The sequence below is a fragment of the Archocentrus centrarchus genome, unplaced genomic scaffold (assembly GCF_007364275.1).
Source record: "Archocentrus centrarchus isolate MPI-CPG fArcCen1 unplaced genomic scaffold, fArcCen1 scaffold_52_ctg1, whole genome shotgun sequence".
NCBI lineage: Eukaryota > Metazoa > Chordata > Actinopteri > Cichliformes > Cichlidae > Archocentrus > Archocentrus centrarchus.
In genome coordinates this window covers 1071303-1091130 of record NW_022060274.1, presented here as the reverse complement: position 1 = coordinate 1091130, position 19828 = coordinate 1071303, and the positions used below count along the sequence as shown (strand labels likewise).

The following is a 19828-nucleotide window of genomic DNA, read 5'->3' as shown; positions in this document are numbered from 1 at the left end:
CCACCCAAAGTCAAGTCACACTTTAACCATAAGTTTTATTCAGTGCTCTAGTTATTACACTTCAAGAACTTATCTACCATGTATTTATGGCTAATTTGGAAGAAGGGCATAAGGCACAGGGCAAACTCCACACAGACTGGCCCCAGCTGGGGATTGAACCAGGAACCTTCTTTTCTTCTTGCTGGTACTAACCACTGTGCCTCTTGCTGTCCTGGTGGTCACGTGAAAAGCCTTCAGGACTGGTTTTTACTGGCAGCAAATTAACACTGATCAAGTCAAGTCAAGTCAAGTCAAGTTTATTTATAAAGCACATTTAAAACAACGACGTTGACCAAAGTGCTGTACAAGATCTGTAACCCCAAGGACTATACTAAATAAAAATAAAAATATATAAATAAATAAATAAAATAATAAAATAACTCAGAAACATGTGAGTCCGGTGAAGAGAGTGAGTTGTAATATGGAGGTATTATGGTATTTTACTTTGAGCCCCAGAATGTGATGCAGGCTTGAAAGACAGTTGTGGATTTTCTGAGTTTGATTGGTTTTGCCAGCAGATGGCCTCAGAGTCTTTAAACCACCAACAGCAGCTGAGCTGATGTAGGTATTTGTTGGCTTGTGTTAAGCTGTGGATGATGATCATATTGATTCTGTTTAATGACCCCTGTGGCTGTGCTGTGTATTTCTTCAGATCTTGGCATCCATTGAGCTGCTGGCTCGCTCATTACCCAAAATCCACCGCAGCGCCTCAGAGCCTTCTTTAAATCGAGCCGGCTTTCAGACAGAGGACTTCAGTTTGTACGCCTGCGCCTCACCTAAAACCCCCATCCAGGCTGGCGGCTACGGTGAGTTATCTTCTTGGGAAAAACGACGGGAAAGATCTCGACAGATGCAATCTGCAGCACACAATGAAAATAACAGGAAGTGATGGTGTAGCATTTTCATCATGTACACCACCACCGCCTCCTCTTATTATTATGAAGATGCCCAAACCGTAGTTAGTGCATCAGATCTCATCTTTCATCACGTTAGCTGGCAGAACGTAAAACTAGCTAGCACTAACTCTAACTGATAGCACTAAATATTTGGGGTGGTTGTAGCTCAGGAGGTAGAGCAGGTCATCTACTATTCAGAAGTTTGGTGGTTCAGTTCCTGGCTGCTCCAGTCTGCATGCCAAAGTATCCTTGGGCAAGATACTGAACCCAAAGTTGCTCTCCGATGCGACCGTTGTGGTATGAATGTGTGTGAATGTTAGATAGAAAGCACTCAGCTGTAGAAGCTTGTATAAAGTGCTGTATAAGAATCAGCCCATTTACCAAAGGTGATTAAGATTCCTTCTTTTACTTTTTGTGTATGTAATGAAAAGATTGTGTTTATTCATTATTTGCACTTCCTTCTTCTCTTATTTCAAATCTTTTGCATTGTAATAACAACTTGTCGTATTCTGATATTTCTGCACAAATATTTCAAATTGGGTTTTCTTTGTACTTGACATTATTTGTTCATTTTTGGGGCCAGACACACCGAGAACATTTATAAACCAATTTCAACCATTTTCCTTAACGTTTGGACCACAGAAATGTTGGCTCATTTGGCTGCTCTGGTTTCTGTTCAGGCACTAATGAAGCTAATGAGCACCTGGCCAGCTCTAAGCTAGGTGTCCAATCCATGAAGAAAAGTGACGATATGTTAGCGTGTCACTATATTTAGTCGGGTGTCTTCATGCCTTAACTTTGCATTTTCCACCACAAGAGCCAAACTTTACTTTGTGTCTGCAGTTTTGCAGTTTTGGAGCATAAGCATAAACCTTCTGGGCTACACATCAGGCCAGGGTTGCAAAGCTTCAGTTCAGCTGGGTTATATTTTTTGTGTTCTGTAATGTTTGAGATTCTTGGTATTTCTGTTGGGTGTTTTTTTAAATAGTCTCAGAATGAAACATAAAAATTGTTGTACAGTTAAATAGAAGCACCAGTAATTTGTTTTGCATGGGTCCAATAGCCTTAAAATGGTAAGTGGACTAGTTCTTATAAAGCGCTTTTCTACTCCAGCTGAGCACTCAAAGCGCTTATACAACACGTTTGCATTCACACACGTGTCTCTTTCCAGGTGCTTACTATCTAACATTCACACACATTCGTACTCCGACGGTTGTATCAGTTCAGTATCTTGCCCAAGGATACTTCAGCATGCAGACTGGAGCAGCCAGGAATCGAACCACCAACCTTCTAATTAGTAGATGACCTGCTCGACCTCCTGAGCCACAGCCACCCTTTACAGTTCACGTACTTGTTGCAGGGTTTTGTACTGGTTGGCTTTGAATTGTCATGAGTTTCTACTGTTTTGGTGAGAAAACCACTTTTCAGGGACATTTCGGTTAAAGCAAATTTCTCTGTAAACACACCTGCTTCATATTTGCACCTGATAGGTGACACTACTGTCTGCTTTCTACACAGTTTTCTTTGTATCTTTATCATTTCAGGGGAGTTTTCAGCATTTAAGTAAGAGCGGCAGAGCCCACCAGTCCGTCCCTCATCACTTCTCAAAAGTCTCGTGTCCCTGCGGCGGATTCATTCATTACTGGAAAAAAAGGAAACAAAAAAGAAACAAAATGGTCTCAAAGAATGTGCTGTTTTCTTCCTCTGTCATCTTGAAGAAGGCAGCCTCACTTAACAGCCAGCTGTCCACCGAGCAAACGGCAGCGACAGACACAACTGCATTAGGAAAAATAAAAAAATCAACAAACTTGAATTATACAGAGTCAAAAAAGTAAAGACAAAAATATCCATACCAAAACAGCGCTGAGGAAGAGATGGTAATCAGCTTGCCTGCTGGAGAAATATCTGAAGGCAAAGGGAAAGTAATTTAAAGGAGAAGCTTTGGATGCAACTTGTCCAGTCACTCGTTGTGCTTGTTGGGAGGAAGGCTGGATATTAGCCGGGCTGTTGAGCGTCGGCAGAACGGAGCCTGTGGAAGGAGAAGAGGCTTCATGTCGTCAGCTGATGGAAGGCGTTAGCCCTTCCCTGGGATGGGCTGAAGGTCACTCAGCAGGGGTCAACTCTGAAGGAAGATAACCTGAAAGATAGATCTATTTACATTTTTTTAATTTGTCTCTCATGTTTCAGATTTTAGCAGTTGCTGGAAATACGTTTTGTCCTGCATCTTTTTAAAAGACAGCAGCCGTTTTAGAAGAAAGCAGCACACGCCTTTGCTTTTTTGTCTTTTTGGGCTTAGGGCAGTCTCAGTTCCACAGAATGCTGCATTTTGCCTTCTTGTTTGTCTCCAACATGTTTGACACCGTCAAAGAGCAACAGCTGCTTTCTGCCAGCTGGTTTTTCTCTGTATTTAAGACAAACTTTGCTGTGACAGCAGGAGAAGAGTCTGCTCTGTGGGAGCTCATTTGTTTCTTTGTAGCAGCTTCACCTGAAGGATTTTTCCCATTCCATTTTAAAAGCCTGACCAACAAGGGTCTTCACCGAGTGAGCGCTCGCTCTCCACCCGTCAGTGAACCTCAGGATGTGTTGCAGAGAAAAGCAGATTTGTTCAGTGATAGAAGATGCAGGAGACGAGGCAGGCGTGTCATCCTGTGAAAGGTTTAAGCCGGACCGCCGCCCAGCGTTTCCGCACAGCTCGCCGCGTACGGCTTCTCCAAGCTCTCGAGTTGTTACGCAACATTTGTGCGACTCAGCATTTCTTTGCTTCTCACATGTTTTCAGATTAATTTTTACACTAAGTACATGTTGTGCCATTCCTTTATTTTCTCCTTGTTGGACCGTAAAGCTTTAACATTGCACTCAGCTTAAATGGGGATCTTACTGGCTGCAGCGTTACCTGCTGAGAGGATGTTGATCAAAGGCTCATTTGAAAATTCTGGAAATGTCCTTTTAATCACACCTTTTACTTTCTCTGTACACATGCACCTGTACGTTCTTCATGCCGGCGTGTGTTAGCAGTTGGGGTGTTATTACAGGTTCTTTTTATTTTGTTATTGTCATTGTTTGCCTTTTTCTGTACAGGCAGGCCTGCAGATATTTACTTATTTATGTGAGTTTTTTATGGGTTTGTTTTCAGGCTTTATTTGACGCTATTTTTGAAACTGTCTTTCAACGCTTGTTTTAGTCATTTGACTCATAATTGCACTTTGTAGAGATGGATTGAAGCAAATGAGTGATTTGCCTTTTTTTAATTGAAAAAAAATGTGACACAGAGCAGATGACTCAAAGTTTGACTTCCAGTGAAGGTGGCATCCGCAGGTGCAGGACTGTGAGTACTTTGCTGCGAATGTTCGTTTATTGTCTGGACGGTCTCTGATGCACACCTGCAGGGGACAGAGCTGAGCAGTGAGGCTGCTCGCCTCATGTTGTGGAGGAGACACGCGTCTAGGTGGCGTGTCAGACCGAACACTGACAGACTTGGTTCTTCTCGTTCACGTGTGTCTTTCCATTACAAATAACAGAAACAGCAACGTTACCATCGCACTCGCTCCACTCAGTCACGTTTGGCCGTCAGAGGGAGAGACAGGGCTGAGATGTGACAGCCTCACCGTGGACCACAGTCAGGGAGCCCTCTTTGGACATTTTCAGCCACTGAGCACATGTGAAGTATGTTACAAGAAACATGTTGAAAATACAAACTGGAGAGAAGTCTTAGTAGAAACACACGTAACAAAGTCACAAGTATGATGAAAATCAGAGCTTTGTTTGCAGGTTCATTCTCCAGATGTGTTTTAATAAGCGAATAACTGAGACCACGCCTTCCCTTCCAGCAAGTTTGTATTTTTGACATTTTCTAAAACAAGTTTTAGTGACCACACAATGAGATGATCTGCTTTGTAAATTGTGAAAATCATACTGCAACACTTTCATATAGCCAAGAAACAGGATACAAAGTATCTCCAGAAAAAGAAAACCTTCCACAGCTTCACTCCATACGTGCTCAGCTGGGATCTTACATGTGTCGCTCATAGTGCTGAGGGGATTGTACCAGTGGAGTCTGTTGGAGAAACTATGGCCAACCAATATATCTCTCTCTATATCAATGCACCCTGGTGGCATCACTAACTGCTGTATATTTTTGGCTGCAAGTGTGGGGTAAGACTTTTCAATGTTTATTACAGCCAGACCACATTGGTCTCTTTATGAATTCAGCATGAGATGTGCATAAACTTCAGCGGCTCTGCTAGATGCTGCCGGCCCAAACACCAAGCAGGCTGCGACAGAAAGAGCCGGTGGCAGCTGAGCATTTTTCTCAGCAGCTTGTGGAGACCAAGCGAACCGAAAGAAGAGTGAATTGTGTGACTTAGCCTGATAATAATGAATGCTTGTGTTGCTGTGTGTACGCTGGATGTGCAGCTAGCTGCTTGCTAACACGTTACCATGACTATGTTGACATATCAGGTTGCATTGTTGAATATTTGCTTTTTTCACATCAGCAGGTAAACTGCAACATTAGCATTCATGTGCAGACATGTCTGAGCATTGTAGTCATTGTCGTCAGGTCAGGGATTAAGGAATTTTTCCAGATAGGTCGATGACATTCCAAATTCTTACAGGGAGAACCTGTTTGTAAGGTTGAGTTTATCTGGGGTTTGGGCAAAGGGTCCAATTAAGGCCAAACTTTTTCTGCAATGTCAAGCTACAGAAGCTCAACAGTAACACTGTTATCACCTGACTCCCAGGTACAGGTTTTATAGACGATATACAGATATGTTGTTGGCCTTTTGATTAATATTACATATCCTGTCTCTAGAGAGGTCCCATTGACAGCTCTGTAAAACAGCTGGCTGTTCTCCACCTTTTCAGACCTCAAAGTCTTCTGTTTTGGCTTCGTGGAGGAGAGTAGAGCTGTAACTGCTGAGAATGTCTTCGTTATGAAAATCTGAAGTTTTTGAAGATGATGAAGGTCGTTCCTGAGTAAAAACACAGGTACACAGGTACCTGCCGGGGACGAGGAGGTCCTGTGGGAGGAAAATGGCTCTGTCTGAATACTCGAACTATCACTGCAATTTTCAGCTTATTAATTTCTGGGAGTAAAGCTGAAATTCAGTTTTCTTTTTGTTTTTTTGATGAAGGCACAAAAACATTTTGAAGGATTAAATGTTTCTAAGTTCAGCAATGGTTGCCTTCAGTATGTCTCATGGATGGCGTGTTGCATTTACATAAGCTAACAATTTACTTTGCTTCCACAGTCCTTTACAAATTAACCCCACAAAAACACCAGAATCCCAGTTTTATCAGACTTCAGTCGACTTTCCACTCGTCTTGTTTATGTGTCTGAGGATGTGCAGAAGCTGCATCTCATGGCCTACTTCAGCACCATGAGTTTAGTCAGAAGTTAAGATGCTCAAACTTTTGAGGATTCTCAGCTGTGTTGCGTGAAATGTTGATCTTGGATTACTTTGGCATCCGGAGCTCAGGCATCTCCTGTTTCCAAGGTGAAAAATGGGGGTGTTAAGATCGACTTTTAAGCTCACACAGACCCAAAGTCCCAGAAATTCTCAGGTCATGGAGATGTCTGCTGATGAAGACCATGTGATCCAGTCACCTGCAGTGGCTCTGAGTTGAAATTGTGAGCTATTTCCCAGGTCAGCCTCACCGAACAGAGCACACAGCCTTGACCATCTTCCAAAGGCAGTATTATCATCCTTCTTCCTAAAGCGTGGCAGTTGTCTGCAGTGCTGAGATCAGCTCACATGATTGAATCTGAGGAAGCAAATAGTAATGTTCTTCAAAGTGCTGTATTTATTTTTCTTGGAGATCATTTTCTATGAGAATATTATCACAGATGTATGTCTGCTCTAGCTTCATAGATTCTACAGGAGCAAACACTGGACTCGGTCACTGAGGCTCCACCCCCCCCCACACACACACACACACACACACACACTACTCCTCCATCACATCCATCTTTCTGTTCAGCCTTTCTCAGCTTTTGTGTTCCTTCTGCTTCTTAAACATTCCCTCCCTTCACCTTCTCCTTGCCTGAACCTTGAACCCAACAGTTCCTTTCGACTGAGTACTATCATGTAAAACTTTATGGAGATTTGTTTTTTCACCTGTAAATAGTGTACAAAGGAAATACTGTCAGTTTGCTAGGAGGCATGGAGACAACAAATGTAACAAATTACAAAATGTTTAAAATAAAGTGACAAAGATTAAAATACATTTTCATAGGCAGACTTCAGAGAAAAATGGTTGAGTGTAAAAATATTTAAGGGTGTATCATACAGAGAAAGAGCTTAATGTATTTGTTGTGAATATGAAAAACTGATATATTAAAGAAGTGCATGAAAACTTTACCTTGTTTTACGTGTTCTTGGTTTTACTGATGTGCTGGAGTTTAGTGATGCTGGAACATTTTACATCCAGAAGATGGCAGCATCTGCCAGGGCGGTGTGTGTGCAGCTGCTGTGTTAACCATGTCACACGGTCACACGTCATTAACTGAAGCACTGAATTTGTGTTTTTGTATCAATATTCTTCATATACATTTTTAAAATTGAGATGTGGGTCTGCCTTTCTGTTAGACCTGCCATGATTCTTCAATGCAGTACAATATTTAAACTGAGCTCAGCCTTAAAAACCTGCATCAGTAATATTGATCCATATAACACAGATGGGAACATTTTTCTGCAGAACAATTACTTTTGATATTTAAAGTAAAAATTGCTAATAATACACACTATGAGCAGTGAAGTGTTTTAGTGTTTCTTTTACTAAAGACATGGTTCTAAAAAACATTCTGCTTGACTCATTGTCAACTTACGCAAAATATTTTTATAACTATAGAAGTATTATAATTTTGCAATTCTTCAGCCAGGAAACAGAAAGCTGAGGATGTCCAGACAGAGTGAGTGTCACTTGTCAATCTCCCGTTTCCCACGGGCTCCCCCCCGGTCGGCCGATATCACTGCCATGTGAAATATTCCTGGCTAGAAGCCTGTCTTCACTCTCCTCAAAATACACTGCTCAAAAAAATAAAGGGAACACTCAAATAACACATCCTAGATCTGAATGAATGAAACAGTCTCATTGAATACTTTGTTCTGTACAAAGTTGAATGTGCTGACAACAAAATCACACAAAAATCATCAATGGAAATCAAATGTATTAACCAACGGAGGCCTGGATTTGGAGTCACACACAAAATTAAAGTGGAAAAACACACTACAGGCTGATCCAACTTTGATGTAATGTCCTTAAAACAAGTCAAAATGAGGCTCAGTATTATGTGTGGCCTCCACGTGCCTGTATGACCTCCCTACAACGCCTGGGCATGCTCCTGATGAGGTGGCAGATGGTCTACTGAGGGATCTCCTCGCAGACCTGGACTAAAGCATCCACCAACTCCTGGACAGTCTGTGGTGCAACGAGACGTTGGTGGGTGGCGCGAGACATGATGTCCCAGCATATGGTCTCACAAGGGGTCTGAGGATCTCATCTCGGTACCTAATGGCAGTCATGCTACCTCTGGCGAGCACATGGAGGGCTGTGCGGCCCTCCAGAGAAATGCCACCCCACACCATTACTGACCCACTGCCAAACCGGTCATGCTGAAGGATGTTGCAGGCAGCAGATCGCTCTCCACGGCGTGTCCAGACTCTGTCACGTCTGTCACATGTGCTCAGTGTGAACCTGCTTTCATCTGTGAAGAGCACCAGTGGTGAATTTGCCAGTCCTGGTGTTCTCTGGTAAATGCCAAGTGTCCTGCACGGTGTTGGGCTGTGAGCACAACCCCCATCTGTGGATGTCGGGCCCTCATACCATCCTCAGGGAGTCAGTTTCTAACTGTTTGTGCAGACACATGCACATTTTTGGCCTGCTGGAGGTCATTTTGCAGGGCTCTGGCCGTGCTCCTTCTGTTCCTCCTTGCACAAAGGCAGAGGTAGTGGTCCTGTTGCTGGGTTGTTGCCCTCCTATGGCCTCCTCCACGTCTCCTGGTGTACTGGCCTGTCTCCTGGTAGCGCCTCCAGCCTCTGGACACTATGCTGACAGACACAGCAAACCTTCTTGCCACAGCTCGCATTGATGTGCCATCCTGGATGAGCTGCACTACCTGAGCCACTTGTGTGGGTTGCAGAGTCCGTCTCATGCTACCACGAGTGTGAAAGCACCACCAACATTCAAAAGTGACCAAAACATCATCCAGAAAGCATAGGTACTGAGAAGTGGTCTGTGGTCCCCACCTGCAGAACCACTCCTTTATTGAGTGTGTCTTGCTAATTGCCAATAATTTCCACCTGTTGTCTATTCCATTTGCACAACAGCATGTGAAATTGATTGTTTGATTTCACAGAAGTTTGATTTACTTGGAGTTATATTGTGTTGTTTAAGCATTCCCTTTATTTTTTTTGAGCAGTGTACAAGAGAAAGTGATGATTTCCTTGAAAATTCGATTAAAAAAAAAAAAAAAAACAAAGAACACAGGTTGTTGGCTATAAATTGCTAACAGCTACCCAGTCATATGTAACGTGCCAATATGTGACCCACTTGCCACCGGGACGCAAACTTCAATACAAGAGCAGTAATTTTAAAACAGGGCTAGTTTTGTCCTACCAAATTGCTCAGTAAAAGTTCTTCATGCTTCCTCTAGTTTGTAAGTCACTTTGTCCAGCGTGTCCTTTTATCTGTAGGATATGAGTCAGCTTTTCCATATCGTGAATCTCCTCCACAGTTTCTTGCCACTGCTCTGTCTGAGGTGGTTCAGTTTTTTTTTACCAAGACCTTGTGATGGCCTTTTTACACACAACAATCAGAATATTAAGAAGGTAGATGTCCTCCCTTGGGATTGCAGCTCCAGATAGGTAACCCAGTAAGAAAATCCTTTCCTGTGTTTTGTATTTAGTTTTACTTTCCGTGTCATGTTAGTGTCACTTGTTCCTCATTTTCCCAGCTGTGTCTAATTCCCCTTGATTAGCCCTTGTTGTGCCTGTTAGTATAAATAGTGCTGCCTTCCCTTTGTCACAATGTCTGTTTTTAGAGTTCTGGCTGCTTTTTTTTTTTTTATGTGGATTCTGTTTTTGATGGATTTTTTTTCAACGGTGTTATTAAATTTTAATACAATATGACCATAAATCAGTGTATCATATGTTGACAGAATATTCAAGCTGCATTATGGGGCAGGCAGGAATACTCCTCAGTTTAACAAATGGCAATCTAATCCAAAAGAAATAGTAAACTGAATGTGTATACATTCGTGAGATGACAAAGAAAATAAAAACAGGCATTTTTTCCTGGTGAGAACTGCAGCTTCACAAAACTAGGAAAAGAGGAGCTTATTTCCAAATTCTTGTCAACTTTGATGAAGGGTTTCCAAATGTTCTCAAAGAACAGATTCCTTCCGCTGAGAGTACTCCGGCACCCTCCCCAGTGTTTTAGGATATGGTGGCTCCTTCCCTTGAGCCGTCCGCTGGGGATTTGGGACGGTGCGCGGGTTTCGTGTTACGTTGCTCACTCATTTTAGCACGCTCTCCTCGCTCCTTTCCTGATCCCACAAAATCATCATTTGTAGTCGGTCATCTGCGGGAGCGAGCTCTGGCAAGGGCAGAGGCATTCTTTACCTTTAACCGAGTCCTGTGATTAGTTTCTAGTTGAGTTAAAGAGGACCTTTGACCACCCTATGTCTGAGGGAAATGCAGCGAGGACATTGTTATGGTAGGCCGTTACTGACAGGATGAAGGACCAATTAGCATTTCAGGATGAAAATGAAATGAAATAAACCTTTACTGTCATTGCAGAATGTACTTGTACATTTGCACAACGAAATTGAGTTACAGCCCCCCTCTTGGTGCAATTAAAAGAAAAAAGTATATAAACATTAATGATTTAAAAGAGCAATAAACAATTTAAAAGAGCAAGAACATAAATTAACTATAAGATATCCTATATACAGATGTACAACTGCAGCAATCAGTTATTGCACATGACTGTCAGTTATTGCACATGGTGCTTTTGCAGCCTAAGTTATTGCACTTGAATGGAAAACAGATCTGCCTACAGGTGAACCATTTTATTTTTGTTTAACAGGGATATGGCCCTGTTATAAAAACCAGGCATGTTTGAGGGATTGGTTTCTTTGGCACTAAATAGATCACTGAATGAGGGAGAGGGGTTTAGAAAAAGACCGGGAATCACTGGAGTCTTGCAGCGTTTGGCTGAATCTACTTCCGGGGTCACCCTCGCGACCGATGCACAGGGCCTTGAGCCTATGCAGGTGGGATGAGCCCAATTAAGCCCAGAGGGATGTCAACGGAGGTTCATAAACCGCATTTGCTTATATTGCAGTCAGGCTGGTCACTTTATTGCTAACTGCCTCAAACAGGGAATACTGGTGGGCAGAATTCAACCCTCGGGCCTTCCCTGCCTCTCTTTACCAGTGACAGTCTATAGCAATCAAAAGTCTTTCCCGTTGCAAGCATTCGTAGATTTAGGGGCTGAACAGAACCTCATAGACAGTGAATTAGCCACACAGGTTAACATTCCCTTACAGCCCTTAGTCGCCTCACTCTCTGCAACTGCATTAAATGGACTTGTTTTTGCTACTATAACTCATCAGACTGAACCCATTCATTTGGTCATCTCATCATCATGAAAACAAACAAACAAAAAAACAATATTTAAATTAGTTATAAGTCTGAACATACTTTGTCTATCAACAGTATTTATAAAACGGGATATAGCTTGAAGTCCACACTGTCAACACAAGTTTAAGCGGAGTCTCAGTGAGGCAGCATCCTGCTTTACGTCATCTTAAATCTGTGATGTCATTTGGGCGTGCTGGCACCTCTGTCAACTCCAACGCTTTAAAAAACAAAACATACAAACAATGCCACTATAAACTGATCCAAAATGGATGAGCTGGAAAATGAACAGAGCATAACTGGAAATGGGCCTTTAATGAACCTTATCTGATTTGGAGCCATCCTGCCATGACAGTGGCAGCCTCTGATATCTTCGGGCTGATCCGATCCTACCTCGACAAAGTGAGATTGATTTTTGATTTCAGATGTCAACATTCAGACTGAATTTTAGAGCCTGTTCCCTTAAAAATATCGTTTCACATAATTTAATGACATGATTTATTGGTGGTGACTGTAGCTCAGGAGGTAGAGCAGGTCACCTACTAATCAAAAGGCTGGCGGTTTGATTCCTGGCTGCTCTGTGTTGCATGCCAAAGTATCCTTGAGCAAGATACTGAACCCCAAGTTGGTCTCTGATGCAAGCTGCATTGCTGCAGTAATCCAGGCAAAAGGAGCCCCAACTCAGTACTGAGTGCTCTACATGCTCATACTTTTCAGTTGTCCAACATTTTTCACTTTTTGAATGGAATTACTGAAATAAATCAACTTTTTCATGATATTCTAATTTTATGACCAGCACCTGTATAGTGAGTGAAGCATTTTTGGCATTCATACTACACTGAAACAATATATGGCTTATATATGGTTGGGTGTATAGTCACTATTTAAGAAAAATGTATTCAAGGGTTAAGAGTAATACAATTTCAAAACCCAATTTAGAGAATTTACTAAGAAAAAGAAGTCAACCAGTCTTCTTCATCGTAGGCTCAGATGTTTGACTGTATGTATCAAATTATGACTCCAAGTAGAAAAGGAAGAACAGTTCATATCACTAATTGTCACGTGTGCTGTGTGGCCGGGGAGGTTGGACCCAGAATGCAGGACTCAGCAGACAAAACTGGAACTTAATGTGAGTTCTTTGAATGAAAGGGATGAGAAAATAATAAACATAATCACACTGGGGTTGGACAGGTGCCAGAACTAAAACTAAGGACGCCACAGATGGGCCGATACACCGCAGGGGGGGATCAGCAACACAGACTGAGGGCTTAAATACACACAATAGGTAATCAGGGAACAGGCCACAGGTGAGGGGCACAGCTGAATGTAATTACACAGAGACAGGGGGACGCAAAACTAAACACAAAGCACACAGGACAAGGGACTGTCAAAGTAAAACAGGAACCAGCTAGACAGACAAAAATGCAGACTTGACACACTGCACAGGAAATAAATAACACAACAAAACACATCAGACAAGAGACATGACAGAGGGACAGGACAGACACTGGAACACAGAGACGCAGGGGAGACAGGAACAAAGGAAACTAGGAAATCAATAAGTAAATAGCAATATCTAATAACAGGACAGAAAACTATGAAGGATAGTCAAACCTGAAACAAACCAGGAACACAACAGAAACTTAATGAAAACAGAACCTAAGAGAACAAAACGCTGGGCACACGGCCCAGGACCATGGCACTAATATCATTTCTGTATTCAATATGAGTGGAAAGTTTAAAAGTGCATTAACCATGGTGAAAACCAGTACATCCATCCATCCATCCATCCATTCTCTTCTGCTTATCGCGGGGCTGTTTTTAACATTTCTAAAGACATTGTTTTTTCCTGGACCAATGTCTAAGTGACTAAAAGTCCAGATGTGTGCCATATGATTCTGGTGTTTTTTGTCCAGTGTTTTGTGGACATTTTTAAATGATCTGAGCTTTTTCTTGAAGAGATTGTGTTTACTTTCATAGCACATGCACCAGCTGTGATGTACAGGCTCTACTTTCTGAATGCAGTTGGTATGATGGATAAGAAAATGGTGCTTTGGTAAATGTTTTTTCTGGGGATACATCTTGAACAGTTTGTGGTGTTCAACAGTCAGATCTTTTAAATATACACACAGGCTTTGAGATAACATATTATTTTTAGTAATAAAAGAAGTAGATTCATCAGAAGAGGTTACCAAGTCTCCAAAGAGGAGTGGAACATTTCTCAGTATTGGAAAACAGAGGGTGAGATTTGATGCTGAAGCAAAATATGATATAAGTTAACTGTAATTTCCCCATTGTGGGACTAATAAAGGTATTCGTATTTGTATTCGTAATATCTCACGCACACAACATGAGATATTTGAGTGCTTCAACTAATGAAGTCTTACCAGTCCAGGTGTGTGCAGACATCTGCTGCTTTTGTTTTATCACCATAGCTTTCATCTCCTTACTGGCAATGTCTTCAAATCAGCGATAGCTGCTTCCACATCCTCATCAGATAACACTTCAGCAGTGAAGGGTCTGGGTTGTCCCACCAACTTAGGATAAAACACAATTTTACTGACTCCTGCCTACACATTTCATATCATCATGGCTTAAATTTGTAAATTATATGCAAACTTTTGGGAGATTTGCTAACTGAGGCACCTCTTTCTTCTGCAGCTTTTCTTTGAATGGTCTTCAACCACCACACAAGGTGACTTGTACCACTCTCTGGATCGTATTAATGCTCTTATGTAATTAAATACATGCAGACTGACAATGCTGTCAACATTTCTAAGGGCAAATATGTGTTTAATGTTTTAATGTTACTTACATATACATATTGTGAATAGGGGTCTTCCATATATGGAAACAGAGCACCTATCCCCTGTGCATACATCACTCTGACGCTTTAAGTAGGGGATGTCCTAATGTATGACTTCACTGATGCTATTCACTCAATTAGACACAATTAATACATCAATATTAACAATGTTTCTTTATAGCCTATAAGTATGAGTCTTACCCATGTGTTTGTGTCATTTCAGCAGCAGGTATGTTTATTATCTGTTTTCTGGTGGCATCTCTCAGAGATCTGGTTTTTGCACTCACTGTTAATATGTGCACATTTGTGACTTTTCAGTTATTACCAAGTTCTTCATCGCTGAGCACGACTTGGAAGGTTCCAGGTTCCTTCACTATTTATTCAAACCCCTCTGCATCAACTTCTGTGTCAGTCTGCTCATGCACCTTCATATCTTGCTGCCTGCATTCTGGAATGTTAAATTTTAGGCACACTGATGGAAAAGGAAAATTATAACAGAAATTGTTACAAAATTTGAAAGACCATTTATTCTCATAAGAATCAAACCATCAACTAGGTAGAGTAGGCTTCCTGTCACAAAATGCCATTCCCTTTTAAGGCACAGCAGAAACAACTTTGAACTTGGATAGTTCAGAAAAAATGGTTTTATGAAGCATTAGGTGTAGTAAAAAGTTGTGATTGTTTTATCCTGATGTATTCACCAACACTCTTTCATTAAGGCATTGAATGTTAGCTCAGACAGTGTAACATACTTCTGCTCTGCTCCAAAAATGCACAGCAGCATATTCTGTTAATATAAATAAAGAATTAAAAATAACAACCAACCATCTTTGACACTAGCTTATGATAGTTGTTGTAATTGGCTAGCATCTAATATTGTTCCATAACCTTAGCCTCCGTACCAACCATTGGTCCAGTCTTCTTACAATTCGCTTGATTTCTGTGAACAAGACAGAATTGATATAGATGAGTCATGATTGATAAATCCATCATGGTATCAGTTAATGACATTATCCCCTAAGCCTATGAGCAGCACACATCTGTATGCCACAGCTGAAGAGGTGTCTGTCTTCTTTGTGTAGAGACACCATGGTTGTTCCACTGGCTGACAAATTCTGATAATGCCCGTTCAGTCTATGGCAAATAAACTTAATAAACACAAATAAGATGAAAATATTTACCAAAGTGTGTGTGTGTGTGTGTGTGTGTGTGTGTGTGTGTGTGTGTGTGTGTGTGTGTGTGTGTGTGTGTGTGTGTGTGTGTTGCTCAAGGACCCTTCCCTTTCTGGTGATGTTGATGGTGTTGGTCTGCCATTTCACTCTGGCTTCTGTGCTCGGGAAGGAGGTTGATCTAAGTCTGGGTCTCCCTGCTTTGGACACACTGACACATTTGATTGGTATCATTTTACATCCCTGCCTGTCATCACTTTCTCTCCTTGATTCCTGCTTTGTCCTGCATTAAACAGCACATAATCATTTCCTTTTAATTAATTTGCTTTCTCCTTATCTCCATTTTCTCTTTTTTTGTTTATTTCATACAGATTTTCTCATGTTCCTTTATCCACTCATTTTATCCATCCATTCTCTTCCGCTTATCCTGTTCAGGGTCACAGGGGGGCTGGAGCCTATCCCAGCTAACATAGGGCAAGAGGCAGGGTACACCTGTATAGGTCACCAGCCTGTCACAGGGCCAACACAGAGAGACAAACAACCTTCACACCTGTGGGCAATTTAGAGCGACCAATTAACCTAACCCCAGTAACTGCATGTCTTTGGACTGTGGGAGGAAACCCATGCAGACACGGGGAGAACAGCAGCAGTGCTGACCACCACACCATCACTTTATTGTTGCAAACCTTGTTTGTTTTTCAGAAATTGGACATTTTGACTATTTTTAGGTTATACTTAATTTGTGGAAGCCAACTGTTTTGGATTTTGAATTCCCCATTTAGTTCCTGGTGGTTTTAACTTTAATCTCAGACAGCCACTCTTTAGATTCTCAGAGACGTCCAATATCTATTTGTGAATTCAGCCCCAGTAAGTTGTGACTTATGTAACCCACAATGCCGTTAACCTGCGTCTGCCTGACAATCAGCCTAAACCAACCATTAGTTTGTGTCTGCCCGCGGCAATCAGCTTATGTTTTATACTTTTTTTTCCCGTGGGGAATTAAAAAAAAAAGAAGAGTGTCCGTGAGGTTGAATAGAAAAAAGCATTTTTGGGGGCTCCAGGATTTTTTTCTCTACAACTACTACAACAGAGGGAGAATTATTGTAATAAATTAGAATCTCTCGTCATCTCATCATGAACACAAATTGCTTAACCTGTAGAGGCAGTCCACATATCACTCTCCTAGTATGGCTGCATGAATTAGATGTGTGGCAGAAAAGCATGAAGTCTTTTTTAATAGTGTGTTTGCATGTTTGAACAATTGCAGAATACATATTTATCTAGCTTCATACAGTATCATATCATTTGCTGGGTTACTTTATTACAGTAGCAGGGGTATGGTACTACATTCTGACCTGGTTGCTGTTTACAATGTGATATCTTCCATTGTGAAAGATTATTCTTAAACCCTTAAACTATTTGACTCATAATTTTCTAAAAAAGACTCTAAAAAGTGTTTAAATGACACTTTTCTACAGTGTCCTCACTTTGGGAAAAAGGGATTTGGGGTGGCTGTCGCTCAGGAGGAAGAGCAGAAAGCACTTTGATGTAGAAAGTGTGTGTGAGAGTGTGAGAACGAGACATGGAGTATTGACTGGTTTGAGTGCTCATGTAGAGTAGAAAAGCACTGAATAAGAACCAGTCCATTTAGGTTTGTGTCTTTAATCCCAGCCACCACATCTGTGGGTGTCATAATTCTGTAGTTTAGCCCTAATAAAGTGAACCCGTCATACAAAAATCCAAGCTCAGATATTTCAGTTTGAACTGCAAGTGTGAGAAATGTTCAGAAAACAAAGCACAAACTTGTAGACCTGAACGTCTCAAGAGCCTCTGAGGTTGTTGTTATGTGTTTATATATATATATATATATATATATATATATATATATATATATATATATATATATATATATATATATATATATATATATATATAAATAACTAAAGCTGTGACTGGAGAGATCTTTATCCAAAATTTTACTTTACAAGGCATTACTAGAAAATGTAAAAAGTTCATGAAACTACAGATTGTCCTTTATTAAAATTGTGAGTTATTTGATTAGGAATTGTGTATTTAAAACACAAAGTGCAAATGTCTGAATCCCAGTAGTCTGCAGATATGTAAATGCTGAATATGTCACATTTTAATTTTTAATACAAAATAAATTAAATTGTTAGTCTTCTTGGACACAATCATTTTTGCCCTCTTCTTTGAATCTCTGTTAATAACAAAATTTTAAAGTATGCTTTAGGCCTGATATGTAATTTACTTCTTAACAAAGCTGTTTATTAAAAGGCATGCACAGCGAGGTGGGGATTATAAACCAGTGTTGCTCCAAAGGCATCTTTCTTTGAGTCCTACTTTGGGAAAAACCTTTGTGGTGCTCAGAAAGGATAGGAGTGACACGACAGCAATAATGTTTTAGGAAAAACTGATTTTATTATCATTAAAAAAACTGACTCATTTGGAAGCACTGCTATAAATACTGTTGTCAGGTAGGATGCTGTGGGCACTGGTGTTAAAATATTAAAACTTGGTACTATTTAAATTAACTTGTAACTTTTGCAATTTATAATGATAATTTACTCATAAAAACAAACCCCTCATGCTGAATCTGCCATGCTCCCTTTCAGAGCAAATTTGTTTTTCTCTTATTTTGATGGGCAGGAACAAAGTAAGTAAAGGTTTGCTCGTTTAGAAGCTAATTTAAGTTTATTTAAACCCAGCTGGGATTACACAGTCAGGACCTGGACTGAAATGAAACAGGAGTGTTGGATATTGTGTAACTTAAAATACATAAAAGTACACCAAGTGATCAGACTGCTGATGATGGAGTTCTCCCTCAGTCCTTTGCCTGTCTGTTTGTGTTTGGGGGAAAAGCACACAATGCTCCGAGCTGTTAGTTAACTCTCCACGTCCGCAGGTTTTTGTCAAGCTTAGAGCGAGCAAAAAACAGTAAAGCATGACAAAATACTGATTTGTGTAGTCTGAAATTACAGTTTATTTAAATTAATATTTAAACACAAAGTGTTGACAGGACAGACCAGCATCAGTTATGCACCATACTATTTATTTTTCATTGCAATGATGAAACGGACTTGACAAAGTTTGAGAACATAAATGAAAAAAGACACAAAAGAGCACAGTCTACTACTTACTGTAAGATTTAAACTTTAAAGTCACCTGATTAATATTAGAGTTTTGTTACAAGTCTTATTAAAAACTAATATGTGCTAACACCACTTTCTCCAAGCAGCATTAGTGGTGCTGTCACCGATGGCTGTGTGGCAGGCAGGAATACGAGCCAGTGCAGGACCCGGACAGCAGGACCGAACTTAACTGGAGCTTTATTGCTGGGTCACACAGGAGGGGAGAACAGGTGAACTGAATCACACTAATGAGACAAAGGGACGCAAAACTGAACACAGCACACAATACACAGGACTAGCAAAGTAGAACAGGAAGTAAACACAGATACAGAAATGCAGACTTGACACAACACAGGGAGGCAGGCACACTGACAAATACAATAAACACGGTGAACATGAATGAACTCAATCAGGCAGGGAACAAAAGGCACAGAGAACAGGAGACTTAACTGAATGGGGAGACAAAATAATTAAAACAGGGAACCCAGGACACAGAGATGGAGACAGAAACACAAGATGACGCACATGTAATTTTAATTATACTTCAGATTTGAGGTGTCAGTCCCTTTAAGTGTCTTTCAGATAGAATGCGCTAACTCCACCTATGCACCCTGAAACCCATTATTTCCAATGGCAAGTGCTTCCAATGGTGCTCTGCTTTTTAAAAGTGTGACCATCTTCTCTTAAACCTTTACTTATAGACATCTCTCCTCCACCACCCCCAGGCTATAGAAAGACTGCTCAGGTTCTTTCTTCATCTTCAACATCTCCAATCCCCTCCTCTTCTTCCGCAGACTTCAGCTCCTCATCATCCTCAGAGGAAGAGGAGGAGAAGAAGAAGTCCAAGAAACACACTGATTCATACAGCCGATCAAGAAGTAAGCATAGCCACTGACTTTCTTTATAATCAGAAGGTTTTTTACCCTAAAGTTGCCCATTACTTAACTGATGATATACAGAGCAACTTTTAGAGCAATGGTGCTGGATAATGTTGTCGTCAATGGTAATGAGTAAAGATTACTACTGCAGTAACTCAGCTCGCCCCACCACTAGCCATTCAAAACATAGTCTGACTTGTCACCGGCAAGATTGCTCAAAAAGTTGACCCTGTGCATCATCAGCTTTAGAA

At 40.9% G+C, this 19828-nt stretch overlaps 1 protein-coding gene across 1 annotated transcript in view; it reads left to right on the top strand.

The window, feature by feature from the left end:
• The window catches only part of braf (B-Raf proto-oncogene, serine/threonine kinase), a 43430-nt gene extending 36136 nt beyond the window's left edge, over positions 1 to 7294 (top strand). The window contains exons 18-19 of the mRNA XM_030725275.1: positions 692 to 845; positions 2480 to 7294. Coding sequence (XP_030581135.1) covers positions 692 to 845; positions 2480 to 2502 — 177 coding nt within the window. The 3' untranslated portion in view covers positions 2503 to 7294. The remainder of the gene's footprint in view (positions 1 to 691; positions 846 to 2479) is intronic.
• The last annotated feature ends 12534 nt before the right edge of the window (positions 7295 to 19828 follow it).